The 24,155-nt window shown below is 25.8% G+C and overlaps 1 protein-coding gene across 2 annotated transcripts in view; it reads left to right on the top strand.

Moving 5' to 3' along the window:
- LOC129615860 (lachesin) overlaps positions 1 to 24,155 on the top strand; it is a 103,470-nt gene that overhangs the window by 19,752 nt on the left and 59,563 nt on the right. For both annotated transcript variants that reach the window (XM_055531263.1, XM_055531254.1), the window contains exons 2-3: positions 14,818 to 15,711; positions 22,281 to 22,370. In XM_055531263.1, coding sequence (XP_055387238.1) covers positions 15,600 to 15,711; positions 22,281 to 22,370 — 202 coding nt within the window. In that variant the 5' untranslated portion in view covers positions 14,818 to 15,599. The remainder of the gene's footprint in view (positions 1 to 14,817; positions 15,712 to 22,280; positions 22,371 to 24,155) is intronic.

Here is a 24,155-nt window from a genome sequence, read left to right as displayed (position 1 = left end):
TCTCCTCTTTTCATCATACTCCATAAATATTTGAACTATAAGAGTAAAGCAATAGAGAAAATAAACAAGAGTGTTGTGTAGTTTACCAATTTCTGAAGGAAAGACCTATTTAATAAAATTTCTATTGCCTTAGGTCATAATAAACGTACCTATATGTATAAAAACTAAAGAATAAGAGTATGAAAATGGAAAAGTTTCTAATATTGATTCAAGATAAATATAAATATAGGTTAAGTATCAGTGTCATTCTAACTTAAATATTGAGTATCCTTTTGAAAAAAAAATAAATGTTTATTGCCACCACAGGTTGTTTTTCTTGTATTGCAGCTGCTTTATTTTGTACAGTACACAAAAATAATAGAAAAGAGTTCAAGTATATAAGAAGAAAGATCTTAATAAATTGTTGTTATTATCGTAGATATAGCAAAAATTAAACAATAAAGCGCAACTACTCACTTATACATTTTGAAAATAAATATGTTTTACAAAAATAATTAATAATTGACTTATTTAAAATAATTTTTAAATATTTGAAAATAGAGTCAACGAAACCACTAGTATTTTGAAGTGACAACGGCTGTTCTGCTACACATATTATGAGGGCACATCTTTTAATATTGTTAACACTAAGTTCAATTTGAAATATTATTGAATTTGAGAACATTTCTTAAAACAGGACATTAATCTTACATAAAAAAAAAAGGTTCACTCCAATTCACTTTGAATTTTTGCAACACGATTATCAATTTCGAACATATTTGGTAAAGGTAACGAAATTGAATAGCAGTTCAAGTGACTGTATTTATAATCACTCCTCGTTTCATGTGTAAAATACACTAAAATAATGGAATTTCTATAGCGGATAATTATTTCGTGAGCCGTTTCTTCGGTGGTGGCATAAACAAAACTCAATCTATTCGATGTTTTAGCTAGATTCTTTCCCAACCTACTGCTAAGGCACAACAGTTTGTTCCTCGCCATAGATTTTATAGGACTTTCATATAATATCTATATGGTCTTTACTACATGTGCATTCAAATATTTATTGAATATTGATATCTTTATTATTTTGCATTTAAAAATATTCTCCCCCCCCCCCCTTTTTTAAAAAATAAAAAAAAAAAGTACTTTTCAATCGAAAATTGAATAAAAGTAATGGCGCCTTCTTCTTGGCATATCCTTTTTTCTTTAACAATTTTTAAATTTAATTTCAATAATGTAAATAGAAATTGAATTAAATGAAGTGCTTGCATAAAATAGTATAAGAAAAAATCAAGACGGAAGGATATTAGAGGTTGGATACAAAAAAAAAAAAAAAAAAAACAGAAACTTTTTCTTCTCCATTTCATTTTGAGTGATAATTTATTTTTAAATTTATGTCTTTTTTCCTTGTCTACTGAATTTTTTCACTTTTCGAACAAAAAAGCAAATTTTTTCATATATAAAATTAAGTTTTTATTTAAAAATGAATTTCGAAAATGAATGTCGAACCGCAAAATATACAAATAAAATAATAAAGAATGTAGAGTGAAAATACACCAAGATGCAGAGAAAATTTTACTATGAGAGGTGCATTTTGAGTACACCCCCAAAATATTCCCTTAAGCAGAAAAACAAAAATAAAAAGGAAGAAAAGTAGAAAACCTCAAATTAGGAAATCTTCATTTTACTTGTCATTTTTTGCCAATAAATTTAAAGTTAGAATAATTTACAAGGAAAAGAAAAATTTTCCATTCCTAGTTGTTTCTTTTAACTTTTAAAAAGAAAACTTTTCATTATTTTTTAAGTCTTACAAAAAAAAAAATTACAATTATTGAACTTCCGAAAGAAAACGGAATCTACATCAATTCAGCACAAATGAGTTATTTTAAATTGTAGAATTCATATTAGACATTGTTATTTATTCCGAAATTATTTCAATATTTTCATGCTTAGAAAATTTCGATAATATTCGAAAATTTTCGAAATTCGTTTATACAGAAAATTTCAAAATGATTCAAATGTCTTCGAAAAACTTATACAGAATTTTCGAAAATATTCGAATATTTTTAAATATACTTCTTTGCTAAATCCAAAAAATATTAGAATATTTTCGAAAATCATACATAAAAGATTTTTGCGATTGAAATAATATTCGAATATTTATATAAAAATAGCATTCTTGCGTGATTTCGAAAATATTCGAATATATATTTAACTTTTGATTTTCGAAATTGATTAAACATAAAAATTATCATCGACTTTCTCTCTCTCTCTTAAATTAATCATTTATTTATTGTCATAAAATTTTTTAAAGATTTAAAGAGTTTTCAACCCTATTTTTATTTTAATGCGTCTAGAAAATTTTTCAATATTATTCATTAATACAATTTCTATAATACGATTTTGAATAACTTGCAAATACTCACACACGCGCCTAGTCTAGGTACTCATGCAAATAATTCTTTTTCCAATTTCTTATATTTTGCTGACAGACGGCCAGACATACAAGATATTTACGTACATCTATATCATCTAAATATACACCCACTCTATTATGTCAAATATTTCATTTAACATAATATACAAACAAATCTTGTTAAAAAATCACGTCTCTTAAAAAAAATATCTAAATTCATTTTACACATTCGTTCATAACATATGTACGTATGTACGTGTGTATACAAAATAATTCTCCTACTTATTTCAAACAATTACAGTGTTATTCCTATTATACTAAATGACACTTTTCCACCTTTTATGTCTATACGGGACACAAAATAACTAAAAACGTATGCATTTACGCCTTAAAAAAAATATAGGTTGCTCCTGAGAGTTTTTTTCTCTCTTTTTTTGATTTTTTTTTTTTGTTTCGGTGTTTGGTTTAGTATGATATTCATTTGTATTTTATTTTTTTTGTTCTAAAGAAAGAAAAATCGATTCAAATTATCTAATTTGCAGGTCATTTAAAACTGTGTTAAATGTCAAGTACTAAAACAAATTACGTCAATAAAAAATGTAAAAATATATTTTTTTTCTCCTTCTTTTTCTTCTTCTTTTTGACTCATTCATATACCCCATGTTCATGTATAGTATTATTAGAGTCAAATGGTATCATTCATTCTTATTCTATTCATACATTTTTTTGTATAATAACACAATGTATTTTGAATTGTACACGTATTTTTCAAGTCTAATATAGATATTCTCTCTGTTCTCATCCCATATACACGAAATAAAGATGAAATCGGTTAGGGAGTCAAAAGAGAAAAAATACAAAAAAAAAATAATCACATTTTCAAAAAAGAAAACTTGAAACAGGGTAAGAGACAAGAAAAACAAAGCCATTCATACATTAGTGTATGTGTGTAGTGTACACAAAATAGGAGTAATGAGTATAATAAAAATCTTCTCTCATTACAGTAAAATTTTAGTGTCGGTGATTAATCACATTAAAACCAACCCAAAAGGCAAGATTTTCTTTTAATCATTATCATAATAATCACTAACATCATCACTATATACCGAACATCATAAGCATTTTTAACAGAAATTCTTAAGAATTTTACGAAATTTTCTCTCTAAATTTAGTTTTCTCTTTTCCTTTTTTTTATTTTGTATGTTTTATTTATATGAATTTAGTTTTTTTTTAGTTTTCTTTGAATCTCGACTTTACTTTTTGATTTTTACACAATATTAGATTCTTCTCGTTCCTGAGTTACATTACATGTATAATAATTATTTTTACAGTTAAGAAATTGGAACAACAGCATTCGGTTTTTTTAAAGCTTGTTATAACAGGAAAGTAGTCAAGAATACTATTAGTAATAGAATCATTTAGCTAAATAAACTATTTCCTTTCCAAAATGACGGATTTTTTATTACAATTCCTCACCTCAAAGCCTTCTAAATCTAGGATTCATCTTTACTAAACTATATGATTTTCCATTAAATTAGTAAATTTGTTCCACTAGCATTTCAATATTCAATTAATTTTGAATTATAACACCATCCATCCAAAGCCGACATCAAAACTTTTGTCTTATCCCTGTCTATTTAAACATCAACTGTTACAGTTCAAACTGTACGAGTTTTGATCTGGGTCACTTATGTTAGTGACCCAGCTAAGAATCCCAACTGTTCGTTATTTACAGCTATGCATCACAATACGGCGATCACAGCTATATTTGTAATTTTGTATATTTTATGATTATCTCTGAATAGGTTTAAAATCAGCCCTTAAAAAGATACCGTTAAATTTATTTTTATATAAAAGAATTATAGCATGTGCACATATTAATTATGTACAAATATATGTAAATATATCCAATTTTACATATATACATGAATACAAACATTCATACATTTATCATATTTTTAATTTTTCATTTTAAGAAAAAAAAAATTCACTATCAAAAAAAATGTTCAACTTAAAAATATAAAGTGGAAAATTTATTTCTATCACGTGCTTTAAATCTAAAATTTAAACCACATTCTCATTCATATACAGTTAATGTGAAACACATTATACATAATTTTATATAAATTTTATACAGTTACGTCAGAATGATGCAGAAGAGAGGGGAGCTAACCTCTTTACTCTCATCATAAATGTTTTGTTGTTTTGCTATGATGCTTAAGATAAGAGCATAGAAGGCATCTGAGGAATAACGACAGGCAACAAACTATACTAAAAAAAAAAATGTTTTTTTTTTGAGGATAAAAATATTCAAAATTGTTTTTTATTTTTATTTAATTTTTTTATGTTCCCCTTTTATCTTGAATTGAGAGATGAAGAGAATAATAGTGTGAATATAGAGGAAGAAAGTAGTTAGAAAATTTCATATGTGTTCTTATAGTTATAGATATTAGAATAGTTTTTATAGTTAAATGGGAAAATGTTAAAATACCAAAGTTAAATTACAATAATTACACGTAAAATTAATTTTAGCTAGTTAGTGTAATAAAAATGGTTTGTAAGAGTAGCACAATTTGCATTAAACACCATTGGATTTGACTAGAATAAATTTTTTGTCATAACCAAGATCAGTTTTCTACTCAAGTTCTGCTTCACCTCTTGTAGAATAATCTCTACCTTTTCACCTCTTTCAAAATGTGTTTTTGGAAACACATTTTCTTAGAATAAGTGAATATTTTTTCTTGCAAAATTATGAATTGACATTATGAATTTAAGAACTATGTTTCATTTTTATCAGAGTCATTGTTTCCAGATCAAATTTTATACACACAATTTGATTTGATTATCGGACAGATGAGCGTACTCTAACTCTGTACTCACTCTTTCGTGATCCGTGAATTCTCACGGATTTCATGACGGAATACTGCAGGTTTAAGAAGCAAATACACAAAGATAACTTAAGGATTAACGGGTTTTGGAGATACTGTACAACAGGAAAACTGACCTCTATATTCCTTCTCAATGAGTGTCGACCATTGATCCATAATAGCAGGCAAAGCTAAGGTTGACCCTCGCTGTTGGGCATGTCGTTGTGAGGTATTCCCCCGAAAAAGTTATTCGAATATACCAAAATATGGGTCTCGAGGGGGTAGGTACCAGCAATAACTTTAAGCAAGACACTGAGCGCTCGTGAAGAGGAAGAGATTCGGACACAAGAAATTTTTAAGGTGACAATGCATCAACGTCCTAATATACAATCTACATTCTTCTGTCTAAGCTCTCATTATAAAAATTTATACGAACTCGAAATGAAACAGTTTTTGCTTATCTGTATGTCAGAATAAAATATCTTAAAAATTTTTTAATTACTAACCCCTTTTGTCTGCTCTATAATTCCGTAATAATTACAATAATAATTTTAAGTGAATAGGAGTTGTCAGTTGTAAAACTTCGATATTAAACTATTTGAATCATCGAAAATATACCGTCCGGAATGTTTATGCTTATGCTGGATTCATTTTAACCCAAACGCATACTATGTCGTACCTAGCCAATAGCTGCTATCCCTCCAATTATAATTAACATTGAATTCTACAACGTAATAAACGGCATAGATAATAAAGTAATAGCTTTTTTGAATAATCAAAGTCCTTCTAGTGCAGTTGCATTCAATTATCATTATTTTTTCTTATACGTGTTTATTAAATTTTACCTTTTTAAAATCTTAATATTAAAGAAAATTAGAAGAAAAACTTATTTTTATCCCACATACAAAACTTTAGATACTGAATGTATTTTTATGATTTATATATACATATACACGTTTCAAGGATATTAAATTTATCCTTAAACAAAAAGAAGAAAGTGTAGAAGAAACTTAACAAACAACAATAATAATAACAATGATATTATATTATTTATCATTGTGTATACAGCACCTCTGAGTTTACATATTATTATTATTATTATATAAAAGAAATGAGGTACTATATTAGAGATGAGGTACCATATTAAACCATTGTTATATTATCATATGTGACACTCAATCTAACATATTATATATGAATATTTATATATAAATGACACTTCATTCTCGATTCTATCTATAATAATATTATACGTATTTTATGTGTGTATGTTGACATGTATGTAGACTCTATGATACAATTCAACAAAGTTAAGAAGTTTTCTTTTTTAAGAAGATGATGAACCAAAAAGAATACATAAGATGATGAAGAAATAAAGACGTAATGTTAGATTAAGAGCTGCAAAGTACTTTCTGAATAGTCTCTTTTTCTCTTTTTAAATAACAAAAACAAAAAAAAAGCAGAATCAATATAAGTAAAACAAACGCTCCCAGTACGCTGCTGTATAATTATTATACATAATATACTTTAAGAATTAAATACACACATATACATACATAAATATACAAACATTCACTAAAAAGCTTTCCCAAACAAATCTATTTGAATAAATAATAATGAAAAACAGTAAATAAGACAAGAAAAATGCAAACAAACAAAAAAAATATAAAGACATATAAGCACATTTCATAGAACAAACAAAATAACAAAACAAAATAACAAAACATAAACAAACACATCAAATTCATTGTGTGTGTATAAAAGAGACAGAGCTACATGTAAGTTAAACATAAGAAATAAGAAAAATCACAAAAAGGCATCAACAGAGAAAAGAGAAAAAAAAAACAAAATATAAAAATCAAAAACCAAAAAACAAAAGAACAAAAAAAATAACACTCGTAAGGGAAAAGAAGAAAAGAAAACCATACACTCCTGCTGAAGTACAAAAACAATAAAACAAAGAAAAAAAAAATGCCAGAAAAGTCCTTTACATTTTCTTCTTGTCCTTTTTCCACATATCTTTTTCATTTTAATTTTTTCTTTCTATATTTTTATCATATACTGTACTCGTCGCACTTCACTTTTCTACTCTAGTATTCTTAAAATAATTTACGTACCTACAATTTTCTCTTAATATATGTGCACATACATACATTCCTTTATCGGCTTTTCTTGATTATCCACTTTAAATTCACTATAGAACTTTCAGTTTTTCATAAAGAGAATCTTCTCTATTTTCATTATTTTCATTATAATAGCGCATAGTAGCTTTGTCACTGACTTTTTAATAGATTCATTTTCATAATAAATATAAACTAACATTATCTACATACCTATATAACTACAGACCAAATTACTAGAAAACCTCAACAAAAATAAATGTAAATAAAAAAAAAACCATAGACCATCATAATAACAGCATAGGGTCGGTCTTAACAAATCCTAAAAACTTCAAGATTAATATTTTAACTATAACAAGAAAACGAATCCGTATTAAAAAAAAGGTGTTGTTAAAGCTCATTTGGAAAAATTTTAAAAAGTGTATATAAAAAGCGAATATTAAATTAAGAAACCACTTTTAAAATTCCGTCAGCACCAAGTATTAACAATTAAAAATTATATTGAATTATCTTGTTTTGTACATCACACATTATGAGTTTTGCATAGAAAAGAGTAGAATTGCAATGTGATCGGTCAACACCAATTGACGAGAGAAGGAAAATTCATAACGCTTCTGGCCCTGAGCCTGCGGTATGCTAAACCTCGCAAGTTATTCGAGATTGTCAAAGGGTTTGAAGTTGACCGAATGCTACAAGAGGATGCCATGGACTCGTGAGGGTAATACAACGGGCTATTAGAGATCACAAGTTGATCAATAGCTACAAAGTACAATTTATACGCATAAAACAAAACTTTTGCACATAACTGACAAAATTGATGAAAAGTCAATTTAAGGAAAATGTTCTTACTCTAAAATTATTTAAAATTATACCAAAAAAAAAAACCAAAACAAAAATGGAAACAGAAAATAAAGAAAACTAGAAAATAAAAGAGGATAATGAAAATTAAGAAAGTCCCGATTAAATGAGATTCACACTATATATACACTGAGTTTCAAAATTTTATTCATTCATAATAATAGAATAAAGAAACAAAATAATCGGAAAGAACAACGAAATGAAACCAAAATAGGGGTGTACTTTTCAAAAAAGGGTGGCATCGTTTGTTTTTTTTTTTCTTTAATTTTCTTGTTTTTCTTTTTTGTATCCACTCGGCACTTGTATTTAACCCACAGTTATTTTTTTTGTTTATTGTTGTTGACTTTGTTTTTTTTTGTTTCTCTCTTTTTTTTTAATGTATTTTTTTCTCATAATGTAATTTTTATACCTCCTCTGCCCCATTGCATATTATGATACACGGATAGGCATGAAGACATTTGTGGATTATATAGGATTTTGTGGTGATTATAGGAGGATCAGAATCGGTTAAATGGAATTTTAAATAAAAAAATATGCGAGAAAGAGATAAAAAAAAATTGTTGTATTTGGTACATGTTAAAGGCTTACACACACACAAATATAAATGGTTTTTCATTTTTGCTCCGCTTTCTTGATTTCTATTCTATTTGATTTTTTTTAATATTGTTGATTTACTCTGTGAAAGGAATAATGAAGCAAACTAGAAAATTAATACGAGAAAAGCAATTGAGAATTTGAGAAGGTGTGAAACGGTTCCACTAACTCTGGGATAAATGTTCTTATGAGATTGTGACCAAAATAATGCCTCTTTTATTTAAGAGATTTTGCATACAAATTGACTCTGATCGAAAACAGTAACAATTGACAAATAAAATTCCGTTTATCAGTAATTTTCAACGCGGCTTATTAAAGCAAAAATCTACGATGACTAATCTGCGGTGGAAACAACATCAATTTTTCAAAATAATATGGAACAAAGTATTAAGACGACTGTGGTTTATATCCAATGAGAGTAGTCATTTTGACAAGTTTGGTCACAACATTCATATTAATAGAATTTAGTCAATTCGAAAAAATTTCTTAAAATATATGCGCTTTAACAACATCCACCGTCGCTATTTGAATATGGGCTCAAACTAATAATCGACGTTAAGCAATAGACGTGATATCGCGGTTGTGATGTTCGTTTTTCAACTTATTTTTAAGAATCATTATTAACTCTAATATTAGCTCTCGTTCTCCTGATCTCTTAGTTGCCTCTTTTCGTAGCCACACCTAAACCTAATCACAAACCTAACAACAAATTTGAAATATCATTTGCATATAATATGTATCTATATGAAAACACAATAACATGAGTGAATTGTTGTATATAAATGTGTATAAGAGAATTAACACCTTTAGTTCTTAATTTTATGGAAAAACTGTGAAATTTAAATGCTCTACACTTAATGAAAATAAATCCTTAAAAAATAATTGCTACTTTTTTTTTCTCTTGTTTTCTTCTTTGATTGTTTAATTTTGCGGTAAATGAAGTTGGTATATATAGATAATCAATATAGTATTAAATGATTAAAATTATAAGGGTACAGGCTATGGTAATAAAAAATGATGGTTATGTTATAATTAGAATTAACAATGTAAGATTAGAATTCGTATATAGCTTTCACTTTGCTTATGGAAAGTAACAGGATTTGATTTTTATTTTTGCTTCGATTCCACAAAACCATGTATACCCTTGATTTTTTTCTTTTAAGAATTTTATTTTCTAAAGGGTATAAAAGAGGATAAAAAAAATGTTTTATTGATATTTTAATATCATTGATTTTTTTTTATAATAAAATGCGTAAATTCAAGAATTATGGTTCCTACAATGTAAATGGATTTTATTATATATGGGATTAAGGGAATTTATTTTATTGTTTATTTAATTGAGCCCCTTCATTTAACATTTAAGTTGTATACAAATGCACGTAATAATATAATATAGCCCGGTATGTTTGTAACATAAATTTTGAAAATAATATAGTATGTACAATAAGCGGTTGTATTTTGTGAAACACACATTTTTTAAATACCTTTTATCGATTTTACCATTTATGCTGTCTACCACTAAAGGTATCGGGGGAAAAATTTTCAATTTCGAACAGAGTACTATTTTATATACAAAGTATTATGTAATATTGTAATATTATAATATAAAGAAAATATATATAAAGAATAAATTACGACTATGCCTACTTATTTTAGCACACATACACAACGCAATATTAAATTATACTTTAAAATTTTCAAAAAATAAAGAAAACAGAGAAAAAATCTCAAATATTGAACGAAAAAATATGGAACAAGGTTAAATTAAATTGCATATATTTTGGCGTTAATGTTAATGTTATTTTTCATGTAATTTTTTTGTAACAATTTTCTAGTCCCTTAAATTTTGCTTCGTGAAAAACAAAAAAAAAAATGTTATTTATTTATTCAATTAAAATGTTTTCATTAAAGACAACCTACGATAGGCAAAAATTGGTAAGCTTTTTTTTTTGGTTTAAAAAATGTTTTCAGAATTTTAATTATGTCTTGTATATTGGAGGCAACGTGTTTATTTTACCATTATTTCTAGTACTTGTTTTTACATTTTGTTGGTAGAATGATGTAAAAGAAGGCTTTGTGATCATTAAAATTTAATTTCTAATTTTTTATTTTATGTAAAAAAATTAAATTATTCTATTTAAAGAGTGAAAGGTTTTATGTCAAAATAAAAGTAGTTGAGTATGACATTAAAAATATTGGGTAAATTAGAATTTGTTCTAAATAGAAAATATAAATTAATTAATTTACAGTTGCATGTAATGACAATGTGAGTTTAATTTGAATATTCTTAATTTTTATAAGGTATTCGAATTCTCGAAACACTATAAAGAAATATGGTGGTTAAAAGCTACAATTTTTCCCAAAAATGAAATCTTAACAAAAACTGAATTTTGTTCATTTGCTTCTGGGAGAGTTGTTTAAAATTTAAGATTTCTTCAATATTTCCATATATTCCAAGCAGTATAAGTAGGATAATTATTGGGGGGTTAAAGTATACCAAGGCCGGGTTCATTAGTTGGAGAGGAAGAATTTATATGTCCATCTCTCTTCAGAAATCTACAATCCCAAATACTGAAGTTATTTCTTGTGTCTGGTTCATTACTAGTTAATATCGGTCATTTATTGCTTTCAGCTCATAAGACGTAACAACTACAATCTCTTAACCCTTCGCCTACAATTCTTTTACCTACAAAACAACCTAGTTTTTCGTTTTTCAGTTGTGTTCTGTTAAATTTTGCATACTTATCTAATATAAAGGTTAAAATACAAAGTGCAAGAAATTTCGTTAAACAATATTGGTTTACAATCATTTTAACATGCAGATGCACCATTCTACAATTAAAATAAATAAGATTTTATAAAAATTTTCAAAAGCAAATCTCACAAAGTTCTAAACGCACAACATAAATTTACTAAAAGTAATTTAATAATATTATGTTTCATTTGTTATTCTTGAATTACTCAGGTTCTGCTCTTGGAATTTTGTGTCAGTATAACATTGTTGTGTTTTTGTGTGTGCAAGTGAAAAATAATACAATAAATTAATTAAAATCACATTATGCTTAGTAAATAAAATTTATAATAATAATGATACAAGACATTTTCCACATTGTTATACTAAAATGTCATATACAAAATGCATTTATTTAAGATTTTCCCAAATTTAATATACCGGAAAAATTTAACAACATTACTCATTTTATTGAAGCGCAAAATCAAATTATAAAATGTTAACATTTTTTTTTGTAGATAATGATCATATAGCCCCTTTACACTTGTGTAGAATATGCTCTTTATTTGAATCGTATATATACTTTTGATATCTTATTTCTAAAAGAAAATTTTCTGAAAATGCTTATTAAACAATATTTAGAATAATTTATATACATTTATTTATATATGTATGTAAATTTAATTCTAGATATTAAGCGTATATGTTGCAAATGTCTGCATATCTAAAGATTTAATAGAAAATTATGCAAAACATTATGCAAGGACTATAAAATATTGCAAAACGTGTATGTGTGTATTATTATGAACTTATTTCTAAAAAGCAAAATAATTTTCTTAAATCTCGAAACTTTAATGTTATTTAATTTAAGATTTAATTACATTTTTGTTAATAACTTCTTAAAATTAAATATTTGAATTTGAATATGGCATTCGAGTTATTCCGAAAAATTGAGAATTTTTCTTTAAAGAATTGAGTTCTTATTTGTTTTCACATTTCTGATATATATTGGGTCACAATTTAAAGGAGACACTGAATATTGGGAAAGATGGCTAGGAGAGTAGGCGTCCTCATCGGATACTTGCCGGGGATGCCAAGATTTTGGAGTGATGGAAGACGTACCTTAGTGCTGTGCGAGTGCGACGGAACGCTATTTTGGAGGATATCGGTTCCAAGGAGTGGAGGAGCTCTCAGAAGTGTCTGTAAGTGATCTGCTGAGCTTTTTCAAGGGTTTAGAAGGGTGGGTGTGCTGTGGAGAGGCGGCGATGGGCTTTCTGTTGGCCTAGTGCTACGTGAAAGCGTTGGGGCTACCGCCTACCCACTCTAAATAAACTAAACTAGGGGGTTTATTCAAAAATTTTAAATGCCTATTGTGGCTAAAATAGGAAAAATAGGGTAAATTCGCGAAAATTTATGGCTTATTGGGTTTTTATAGGATCCGATTATATATATGAAAAAAATTTATGATAAAAAATATTTTGAAGTTTAGAATGCACTTTTCGGTTCGAATATACTAAATAAAACCAAAAACTTTCATTTACCAGGAATTTTCATTTAAAATCCACCACAAATAATTCATTTTTATTTTAATATTGTTTAAGCCATTCCATTTTGTTCATTTCATAACTAAATATTTGATTAAAGATTTCATGTTTTAAGTGGATACTTAACATCTACTTTCATGAAAATATATTTTCATTTACCGGACCTCATTTTCGAGGAGGGCGAATCGGGGTAATACACCAAAATCAACATATTAAGCAAATCAGTTATTATTATTCATAGTGCCAATGAATGCAAACAAATTCAAACAGATTTGCTTTGAAATAATTTCCCAATATAATAAGAGTAAAAAAAAAAAACAAACAAAATATTGTCGGATGAATCTAAATTAAATAAAATAATCACATATAAAATTGAAAATATGAATTTTTTTTTTTGCAATTTTAATCGCTCTAATCCGATTTCAATTTAATTTATTGAGTTATTTATATGAAAATATTTGAAAACGATGCAAAAAAGAAAATTACATATTTGCGATCGTCATAATCTTTTTTTTTTGAATAATTTTAATAACAAATTTATTTTAAATTCATCATCATTATATTCATAGTTAACGTTAAATTGTACAATTAATGTATTTTTTTTGAGATTATGTACGTGATTTAAATTGTTTTTGGCAAGATTTTTTAAACATATAAATTTTTTCATTCAACTGTCAGATTGCTTTGGCAGTCTGCTTACAAAAAGTCTACATTTTGAATGACATCATATAAATTTTTCAAATGTCATCTCTTTAGCCTTTTAAATGTTACAAACAAAATTCAAAATTAAAATGCTCTAGCTTCTATTTCTGAATTCTTAGATTAACTTTAACGGAGGTATTTACAAATTGAAGATATTGCAATTCAGCACAAAGATATTTTAATAATCCGCTCCGAAGCTGTGCTTCTTCTGAAACTATAATTTTTTACCAGACCTTTTTATATACAATTTTTATTTATAGCTTGTATAAAATCAAGTTGTTATCTTGTATATAAGTAGAATACGTTATATAACAAAGAATAATTTAGAGAACACCGTTACATGTTAAGAATGTTCCCATAAAGAGTTAGTAGACAGGAGATGAAGTCCCATTGATTTTAAAATAAACTCTATCTAAAAGTTGCGAAAGTTTAATAGAACGCATTTGCGTGATTATTAAGCAATATTAATTAACAATTTAAAAATTCATACTCTTATCAAAAACGGTTTGAACTTTCTGACATTAAGTTCTCAACTTTCTGCAGTTGAAGTTTCTGACACAATATTATAATAAAACATCATAGGAAGTAAACGTATAGAGTGACATTTTTTCTTGAAAATCTATAGATCTGTAAATAAAACCATATAAATGTGACAATTTTTGGAAAAATGAAGCGCAAAACTTTACGACTATATTCTCTTACAAATTTTGACACATTATTGACAAAACATTCATTTAATATTACAATTTAATACCAAAATATTTATTTTAATTCAATCAATTTAATTTTAAATATTAATTTAAAATTTTGTTTTATTTCATTTTATTTTATTTTTTTTAAATATTTGTAAAAATTTGTATGGAAACTATGAAAAATAATTTTGTTATCGAAATCCTTTAATTGTCAAAAAAAAAATTTTCAATTGAAAAATTTAAAAAAAAAAACCAAATTTAATATAAAAAAAATTTTTTTTCAATTATATTAATAACACATACGCACACAGGTTCGTTATAATAACAAAAACAAATCTAGAAAAAATGTGACTTTATCAAGAGAATAAAAAAAAGTTAATTTTAAATTGCCAATATCCCACATTACTAAAAGAGCAAAATTAAAGTTAAATTTTATAAAAAAAAAAGAAAGAAAAACAGGAAACTTTAAATTAAATGCGTATTTTTTAACCACATTATAGAACACACCATATGTATGAATGTATGGGTACACATATACATAAACAAAGATTAAAAAATGCAACCAAAAATTATAAAAGATTTTCTCAATTATTTGCAATAAATTAAGAATAAAACAAGTGGAAAATTTCAATTTAAATGACAATGAAAACAAATTTCTTAAATGAAAAAAGAGAAGACCAACAAGGTGAATTTTAACAAAAAAATTGCTTATAAAAAGTTTGAAACTATTATAAATTAAAAAAAAATATTCTAGAATGTCGAAAATAAGTTAAAGAATAAAATTAGAAAAAAAAGAGCATAAGAGTGAAAAAATAAATATCTCTTTTTTTTATTTTGAGAAACAAATACAGAAAAATAAATATTTATGTGATGGTAAGGAAACGGTAAATAAAAACAAGCGGAAAGAGAAACAAAGAAACACACAAGCAAACCAAACCAAAAAAAAAAAACATACTAAATAAAAAAAAACGGAACATTTTACGGAATTTTTTTCCTTTTTTTTTTTTTTTTGGTTTTGTTTCCATTTCTTTTTTGTGTGTTGTGCTGTTTTGTTACGGAAATATTTCCGCCCTAAACTTCTTCAAGAATAATCATGAGAAAATTGGATTACAAAAAATTTAAACAGCTTACAATGGCGTTGTTGTTATTTATTTGCGGACAAATTGTAAATTATGCATCTTGTTCATCGTATGGCAGTGAAGAAGGTTAGTATAACACTGTAGAAATTTATATAATATGTGTTACAATTTTTGTTATACTTAAATATTATATTCTAAATATTATATTTTATTTTGTTTTATTTATGGATGTGTGTGTGTGTATGTGCACATAAATAAGAAATATGTGAGAAAGTTTATGTACATTTTGTTAAAATATAAATTTAATTCTTAAATTGTGCATTACATACTAGAGTTATGTTACATATTCTAACATAGGTATATTATTGTATATAAGAGTTAAAGTGAAAAATTAAAAAATTGATGAAAAATTTTATATAAAAGAATATAATATTTTGGTAGATGTAGGTATATAATTTAAAAGAAAACGTATGAGATTTATATACTTTGTAAGTGAGGTCATATTAACTATGTGAAAAACCTGGAAAGAACCAGCAAAAATACTGACTAAAACGACGACGGTCAAACAACGAAGTATTTAACAATGTGATTAATGAATTAGGTCAAACAACAAAGTATTTAACAATTTAAGAAATTCACCTACATGCACACAAAATATTTGTGCATAGATCCCAGCTTCATCGTCCCAGATTAATCTGCACAAAAGGAATCCGATATTTTCCGATGCTTGTGTAAGAGATAATTCACCAGAAAATGCCCAGTGAAGAAGCACGAACCGGTTTCGAATTTATCTCCAGCAACTCTGAAAAGAAATTTCTTAAGCAAGATGGAAGATTCGATTTACCCTGAAGCTTAAAAGGTATTGTTTTCTTTCTAAGTCTTAGTTCTTTTTGTAAGAAACCTAATTTTCTCTGCGGCAATTGAAAAATTATACCTTTTCATATTGTTTTTTATTGAGGCATTAAGGTGCAGCTTTTTCAGCCTCGACATGCCTGAACCCGTCACTGTATATACTCATTTACTCACATTATAGTAATTGTGGGTGTATTTTATTTATTACAGTGAATTATAAGGATATTAAGGGGATTTAAAATAATATAATAATATATATTATATTTTAAAATATACATATATATATATAAATATATACATAGATTTGTTACATAAGTACATGTACTTACTCAAATGAATATTTTAAATTTATTGAGAAAAATAAATTTTATTCTTTTAAAAAATATGGCTACTGCATAATTATTTATTACACATTTTTTATATAATATATGCATATTTAAAGTAAATTGTTGAAAATTTATATGTATATTGTATATATAAAATACAAGTGCCTATAAATATGCTTATTTCTCTGCATATTCATAAAAAGAGTTTTTTTTATTGAAATTGTTTTATTGCTGTATTTTGTATTAAGAAAATCTCATGAGTTGCAGATCAAAATCAATTCCTTTTCATGTAAATTTATTCATTTATAGTAAAACAAATGAATTATAATTGTTTTTATTTAAAAATATAAAAAAAAATATTTAATTATTTAATTTAAAAATATTAAAGTTTTGAAAATTGTTTCAATCTACTTTGAAAGAAGAGAGATATCAAAAATGTGTTTTTTTTTTTCGAAGTTGTGCCACAAACTTTGTGGAAAAGAACAAATAAAATATTTGTTTATTTTCCACCATTTTGTAATTAGGAACAAATAAAATATTTGTTTATTTTCCACCATTTTGTAATTAGGAGTGTTGGCTAATTTAATCGTAATTTGCTCACAAGCTACGTAAAATATGCTATACAAGGCGTGAGTTGTATTAAGAGTTAAGTAGAACTCAATTTTAGCTATTTTACATTAATTTAATTATTAGAGGGATTTTAAAATTGGTGTGATATTACAAGAAGGCACCAAACCTCAACTCATTTTAAATATGTAAATGAGTTTAATATATATTATAATATGTTTGAGTTTTAAAATAATAAAAAATTTTCCAAAAATAATAGCATATTTAATTTTAATCTCTGATATTCCCTTTAAAATATTTTTTAAGAAATTAAAAAGTCCATTGCAAGTAAAATTCCTTATATAAGTGCATTAGCACTCATACACATTATATACAAATTTAATAGTTATAACCTATGACATTTCTAATGTAACATAAGTATTTATTGCTTTCTCTTACTATTACTAGGTCAAAGATCCTAATTCTCTATTTTTTTTTCAATATTGTTCATCTAGTACTATGAATACGTAGGTAACAAACATAAGATTTAAAGTTTATAACTCGTTTTCTGTATACTATTATTATGTAATCGCTTTTAAATTTTTAGTAAAACAATTGAAAATTCACATTTGAAGATTCTATTTTAATAAAAGCCTTATCCTACTTTACACTTTATGGTTGTAGGTCATAATATAAATATGTGAGTAAATTAATGAGAATAATAGACTAAAATTATTTGTTACTTATAATATTATGTTTAACATAACATACTACACATGTATACGCATATAAATTTATAATATTGTTAAATTTTGTATTACAAAATGTTTAATTTAAATAATTTTATGTGTTATTTATTTTTAATAGTAAATATTAATATATTATAAAAGTATTCTATATTTATATTTTGAGAAAATTGTTGTTTCTCTAACTATATATAAGATAATGTTGTTATATTATTATGGAAAATAAATTAGACTTGTTATACAAGTCGATTTATACACAATAGAGTGCATTTTAACAAGTATAAAACAAGATTATTGTGGTTGAATGAATACTTTTATGATTATTGGAGAAAAAATTTTAACAATTTCAAAATTTAATTTTCTCTCAGATCATTTATTTCTCATTCTCTTTTTTGTTTCTATATTGTATTACTATAATAAAAATAAAAATTTCTTTTAAATATTTTTGAAAATAACAATTATTAAGTTTGGCTTTTAAAATCACACTTATGAAAGAAACAAAAAAGAGCAGACTTCTGTTTCATATAGAGAAATTGTATAGAGATAGTAAACAGTAATGGTTGTTTTTAATTTGTTTAAAATGACATGCTTATCTCTTAAGTGGAACAATGTTTTTTATTTTGCTTACATCAAGTAATAATATCACACTACAATTAAGAATGAAACTTAGTAATATTTTGATCAAAACTGTTCAAAGTACGGATTACGAGAGGCTACACTGAACGTTATCTCAAAAAAGGATGAGACGCTAGAGCATCTATTTCAATCGGAGCGTAGTTGTTTCCTAGTGGGCTGAAAATCTTTGATAATAGCATTGTAACATGCTGAACGCTTAATATGTCTCGGTTCCATTTCTAGACCCTTTAGATCGAATTGCGAAAAGTTTATCGGGCTATTTGATTAGGGACAATTTCCCCAATCAAATATATAAAATTCCTATGTTCAAATTACTCTAAATTTTCAAAATTTTTGGACAACTTAAAAATACACGAAGAAAGAAATCATATCCCTTGTTGAATTAAAGTTTTTCTATAACAATATTGAAATAATTTGTGTAAAAAAATTTTTTTTTTTCTTTGACGATTTTTTTTGAGTTTTTTTGAGTTTTTCTTGCAATTTTCCTTTTTGTACAAGAAAATTTCCGTTTTTCTTCAATCTAAATCGATTTTAAAGTCAAACGATGAAAACAATTTATTCAAATAAAATTTAATATGAATTAAATTTATTCGTTTGTTGTCTATTTTGTATATGATTATTTGTAAAATTGTATAATCTAAAAACGAAAACTAAAACCCAACCAAAAATTCCAAAAAAAAAAAAAAAAAAAAAAAATTCAAAAATCTCTTCTTCCCAAAAATTCATCTCTATTTATTTTAATTTTTCCACTTTGTTTCACAACAACTTTTTTTTTTTCGATTCCTTTCGACCAGAACTCATTCACCAAGGGATTTATTTTAATTTTTTGAAATTTTCTTTTATCTAAGTACTTTTAATGTCATCTTATTTATTTTTATTTTATTATTTGAACCGTTTTTCATTGTCCTGTAATAAAAAATAAAATCCTCCCTAAAATATATCGACAATTTTACAAATTTTACAAAAAGTAACCAGTTATCGGAACCCAAGACCATTTGTTGTCAAAAATGATTTATACTTAATATAAAGAGAACGTACTTGTACATAGGGAAACGGTAAAAGATAGAAGAAACACAAGTGTGAAAAAAATATATAAAAAAAAAAAAAAGAAGTTAATTTTGTATTTAGGATGTCGGGGACGAGTTTTTTTTATGGAATAATAATGGCTTTTTAGCCTCGTGAAGTTGTTATATAGAGAAACGTAATGTTACTGTGGTTTGTGAACCAGATAGGTTAGGGTAACAGAGCGGTTTTAAATAAAACCTGAGAGTATTCTAACTGTACGAAGAGGAAAATATCCTTACTTTCAAATTACTACCAGAATCTTGAAAAATGAAATATCACTCAAGTATTTCAAAATTTAGTCTATAAAATAACTATGTCTTACTATTAGACTAAATTTACTCCAACTTAATGCCACAATCGTATATTTTGCTTTAAAAAAATATGATATTCGATCTCATAGTCGGACACTTGGGAGAGAAAATGCTCAATTCACTGTCGGACAGTCTGAGAGAGAACACACAGAGAATGAGCTTAGCTGAAATGAGGAACTAAGCTCATTCTCTGTGTATATTCAGTTTTTCTATTCATCATGTGGAAAGTACCTAATTAAGTAAAAGATTCTTCGGACATGATGAGTAGAAAAATTGACTACAGGGCAAGATAGTATAAGAAAACCATTTTCTCTCTTACCATTCGGACTATTTAACGTTACAGTTTTTAATTTAAAATTTTTTTATTTTTGTTCAGAAAAAGGTTAAGTCAGTTTCTATTCAACACGACAAGAGGGTTATCTTGAATAAAAAATATTAAAGGAAAAAAATGAAATAAGAATGCAAATAATTGATTTTTTCTTTTTTTTCATTTATTTTCAATATGTCGGATTGAAAATTGCATTGTTAGATTGCATGCTGTGTGTTTGTATATTTTTTATTCATATTTAAATATTTTTTATTTAATTTGTGTGTCTGAAGGCAGAATAAGATCAGTCGAGGATTTATAAAGAAAAAATCTTTTATTTTATTTTTTTCAAACCATTTATTGTTGTAATTTAATTCAAAAGATTGCGAAAAATTTAAATTTATTGTGTATTTATTACAATTTTTCAGATATGCATTTCATTAAAAGAAACTTTGTACCTAACAATGGCAATGTTTTTTTGGTATATAAAAGATTTCTGAATTCATTTTGATTCTCTTGTTTATTGGATTGAAAATTGCACTGATTTGTATAAATTCAATTACTTTTCAGCAAAGGATCGCTTTTTTTGCCATTAATGAAAATTTCCGCTTTAGATTTTTGCTAATAACCAAATTTTTATATTAGTAAAAAATATTTCGTTCAATAATGACGATAAAGGCAAAATCGTTAATTTGTGACGTCAATTATAAAACAAAAAATTTTTTAACCTTTAATTTATAATTAAGGTTCATGGCCAAAAATCAACAATTTTTTTTTTATTTTTCATCAATTTTAATTAGAAAAAAATCGATGAAGGTTAAACTCTTTTATAATATTGCCTACGGTAAATGTTCGAAAGTAATTTTTGTGAAATATGGTGAAATATTTTTTTCTTTTTTGTTGCCGGATAAAAAAGGTGATAGGTAATTGAAAAAGTAAAGAGTATGGATTTTATGGGTACGAGAATATTACATGCAACACGTTGTGTAAATAAACTTGTTAAATGATTTCATTTTGACGAGTGATTTAATTTTTATAACCTTCACTGAAATTGAGTTTTTATTTTTCCTTTTTCCTCCTGAGAATGTCCTTGAATATTTGAAGAAATTCTGGATTACTGGAAACAATATTAAACTTAATATTATAAGAGTAACAGGGATGATAAAAATGTCATAAGAACTGAAATTTTCTTTACCGCAGTCGTACAATTTTCAATAACATGGGTAATTCTCCAATGCAAAATTCGTAATTTTTGCTTTATTAAACTAAAATTTTAAGCTTTACTTATAAGAAATATTAAACTAAGTATGATGAAATTCAATTGAAAATCTAAAACTGTCAGTATCAATAATAAAAGTAAACAGAGTTCGTTAGAGGTGACAAACAAGCACAAATGTTTATAATACCCAGAATTTAGCCCAAAATACAGCTGTGATAACACAAATTCTCAATCTCAAGTCTCATCGAATTTTTAATAAAGTACACGAACAAATTTCTTTCAAAAACAACACACACTAAATAAAATTTATTTATAAAATTAACGTGGTATTATAGAACCGTGCACACACACTAATATCAAGTTCTCATTTACCGTTATATGCTCATTTCACAAAATAACGTTTTCCGACATGATCTTTTCTATACAATTTTACTTTAATTAAAAATTTTTCTATTTATAAAAATTTCCTTTTATCTATATATTTGATTTGATAAAGCTATTATTGAAATTTTCAATTATAGAAATAAAAAAAAAAAGAAATATAAAAAATAAAATTATTTAAAATTTTTATGATTTGGCAGTCTAAAACACAGACATTCTCACACACATGCACTCATATTTTCAATTAAATTGAAGAATTTTTTTAGTAATTAATTTTATAAATGTGGTTTTTTTTGTATTTTTCAGAATATCGAGATAATAATGAAGATAATGTTAGAGAAGAACAATTAGAGGATATTCGAGAGGATGTGATAATAAATTCAATTCCAGAAAAAGGTAAGAATATTTTATATAATATGTAGTTGAAACTTAAAAATGTTTAGAATTTCACAGTTTTTGTTTCTCTTACAAAGCAGGAGATGTAGTGACAAATTGTGCTTCATTAGAAATAAAATATATCTAACGTTGAAAGCATGAAGTAAATTGAGAAAGTTTGGACTGGAGGGCGAGGTGCTTGAAATTTTTGTGTGAAAACGGTAGAGACTTCGGTGAACCTTCCCGGTGAGTTTAGAACATTTATCTAGAGAAGCGGGAAAAGGATTAATTACCACCTCTTATCAAAAGAACCGCAAGTAAACATCTCCCATCAGGTACTCACATTTATCAGAGGAATATGTCTTAAGAGAACGCTTCAGGAATTACAATTTATTGGGCGCACAAAAGATATACTTCTACGGTCGCGGTGTTTGGTTACTCTATGATGATCCACTATCAACAACAAACACAAACACAGGAACAAACAGTCCAAATTTAATTCTCAATATTGAACTATTGTGTATTGTGATCCTAAACCAGCTCTTTTTAATCACGCGTTCCGGAACAATTTTTCATTGCGTTTTCGGACTTAGTTTTTTTTTTTCAATTTTTCACTCTAAAAAATTGATCTCCTCTTTTGAGAATCTTAAATAATACACAATTTTTACTAATATTACGAATATTTATGCATTTCAGTCACTGCATACCCAAGATCACACCTTATTTTCCCTTTAGAATTTTTAGAAGTTAAAAGGCAAAAACTTTTTTAAAAAGTATTACACAAAGTTTAATTGATTTTTTTTCGTCATTTTGCATTTTAAAACAATTTATTAAAATTTTTCCCAATTTATTAAAAATTTTAACATTAACAAAATATGAAAAATTTAAACTAAACTTTTGGCCACACAGAACCCCCTTTTAAAATCCCCTTTCCTTTTTCTCATAATTTCTCTTGAAAAAGTCTAAAGGTATTTTGCAAAAAACTACACAAAATTCAATTTAATAAAAATACCACATTTCAACTTTAAATTTACCTCAAAGTTGCTACAAAAAAAAACACAGAGGAGAAAAAAACTCTGCATTCTGGAACAAACAAAAAAAAAAAACAAACATTCTAAACCAAATTTTTTAATCATTGCTTCTTTATTTTCCTATCAAAATTTTCATCAAAAGGAGCAAAAAAAAAACAAAAAATAGAAAATTAGAAAATGGAAAAACAAAAATTGTCACAGCATGGAAAATTCTCTCTTCTCTTTCAAAATTTCTATTTGAATTTTTTGTTTTTTTTGTTTTTTTTTTTGAAAATCATACATTCATTCACAAAATATAAAACCATGATCAAGAACTTGTAAAAAATGAAACAAAAGAAAGATTGGTGGAAAATCAGAAATGGAAAACAAAGACAAAAAAAAAGGAAGAAAAAAAAAAATATTGAAAATCTTGTAAAAATCCAGTTTTCCTGTTTTTCTTAAATTTTTTTTTGTTTTTCTATTTGAAATATGCCAGACATCCTTTCGACATTAAAGATAGAATTAAATTAAGAAAAAAAACAAACACACACATTCAACTCTTATATATACAAAAAAAAAAACAGAAGAAGAAAAAACAAAAGAAGTTGAAATTTCATTAAAACATGCGTCCCGCTGGGATTTTATATTTTAATATTTCCATTTATTTATATGCATACGTACATATCCACATGTACATACCTAATACATAAAACACATCCATTCATACATTGTGTGTATTTATGTAAATTGTTATATACAATTTAAATTTACCTACTTGATTACCCAAGTAAGTACA

Source organism: Condylostylus longicornis, unplaced genomic scaffold (genome assembly GCF_029603195.1).
Source record: "Condylostylus longicornis isolate FDR11 unplaced genomic scaffold, ASM2960319v2 ptg000005l, whole genome shotgun sequence".
Lineage (NCBI taxonomy): Eukaryota > Metazoa > Arthropoda > Insecta > Diptera > Dolichopodidae > Condylostylus > Condylostylus longicornis.
Note: the sequence above shows the minus strand (reverse complement) of the source record. Positions and strands in the feature narration are given on the sequence as shown.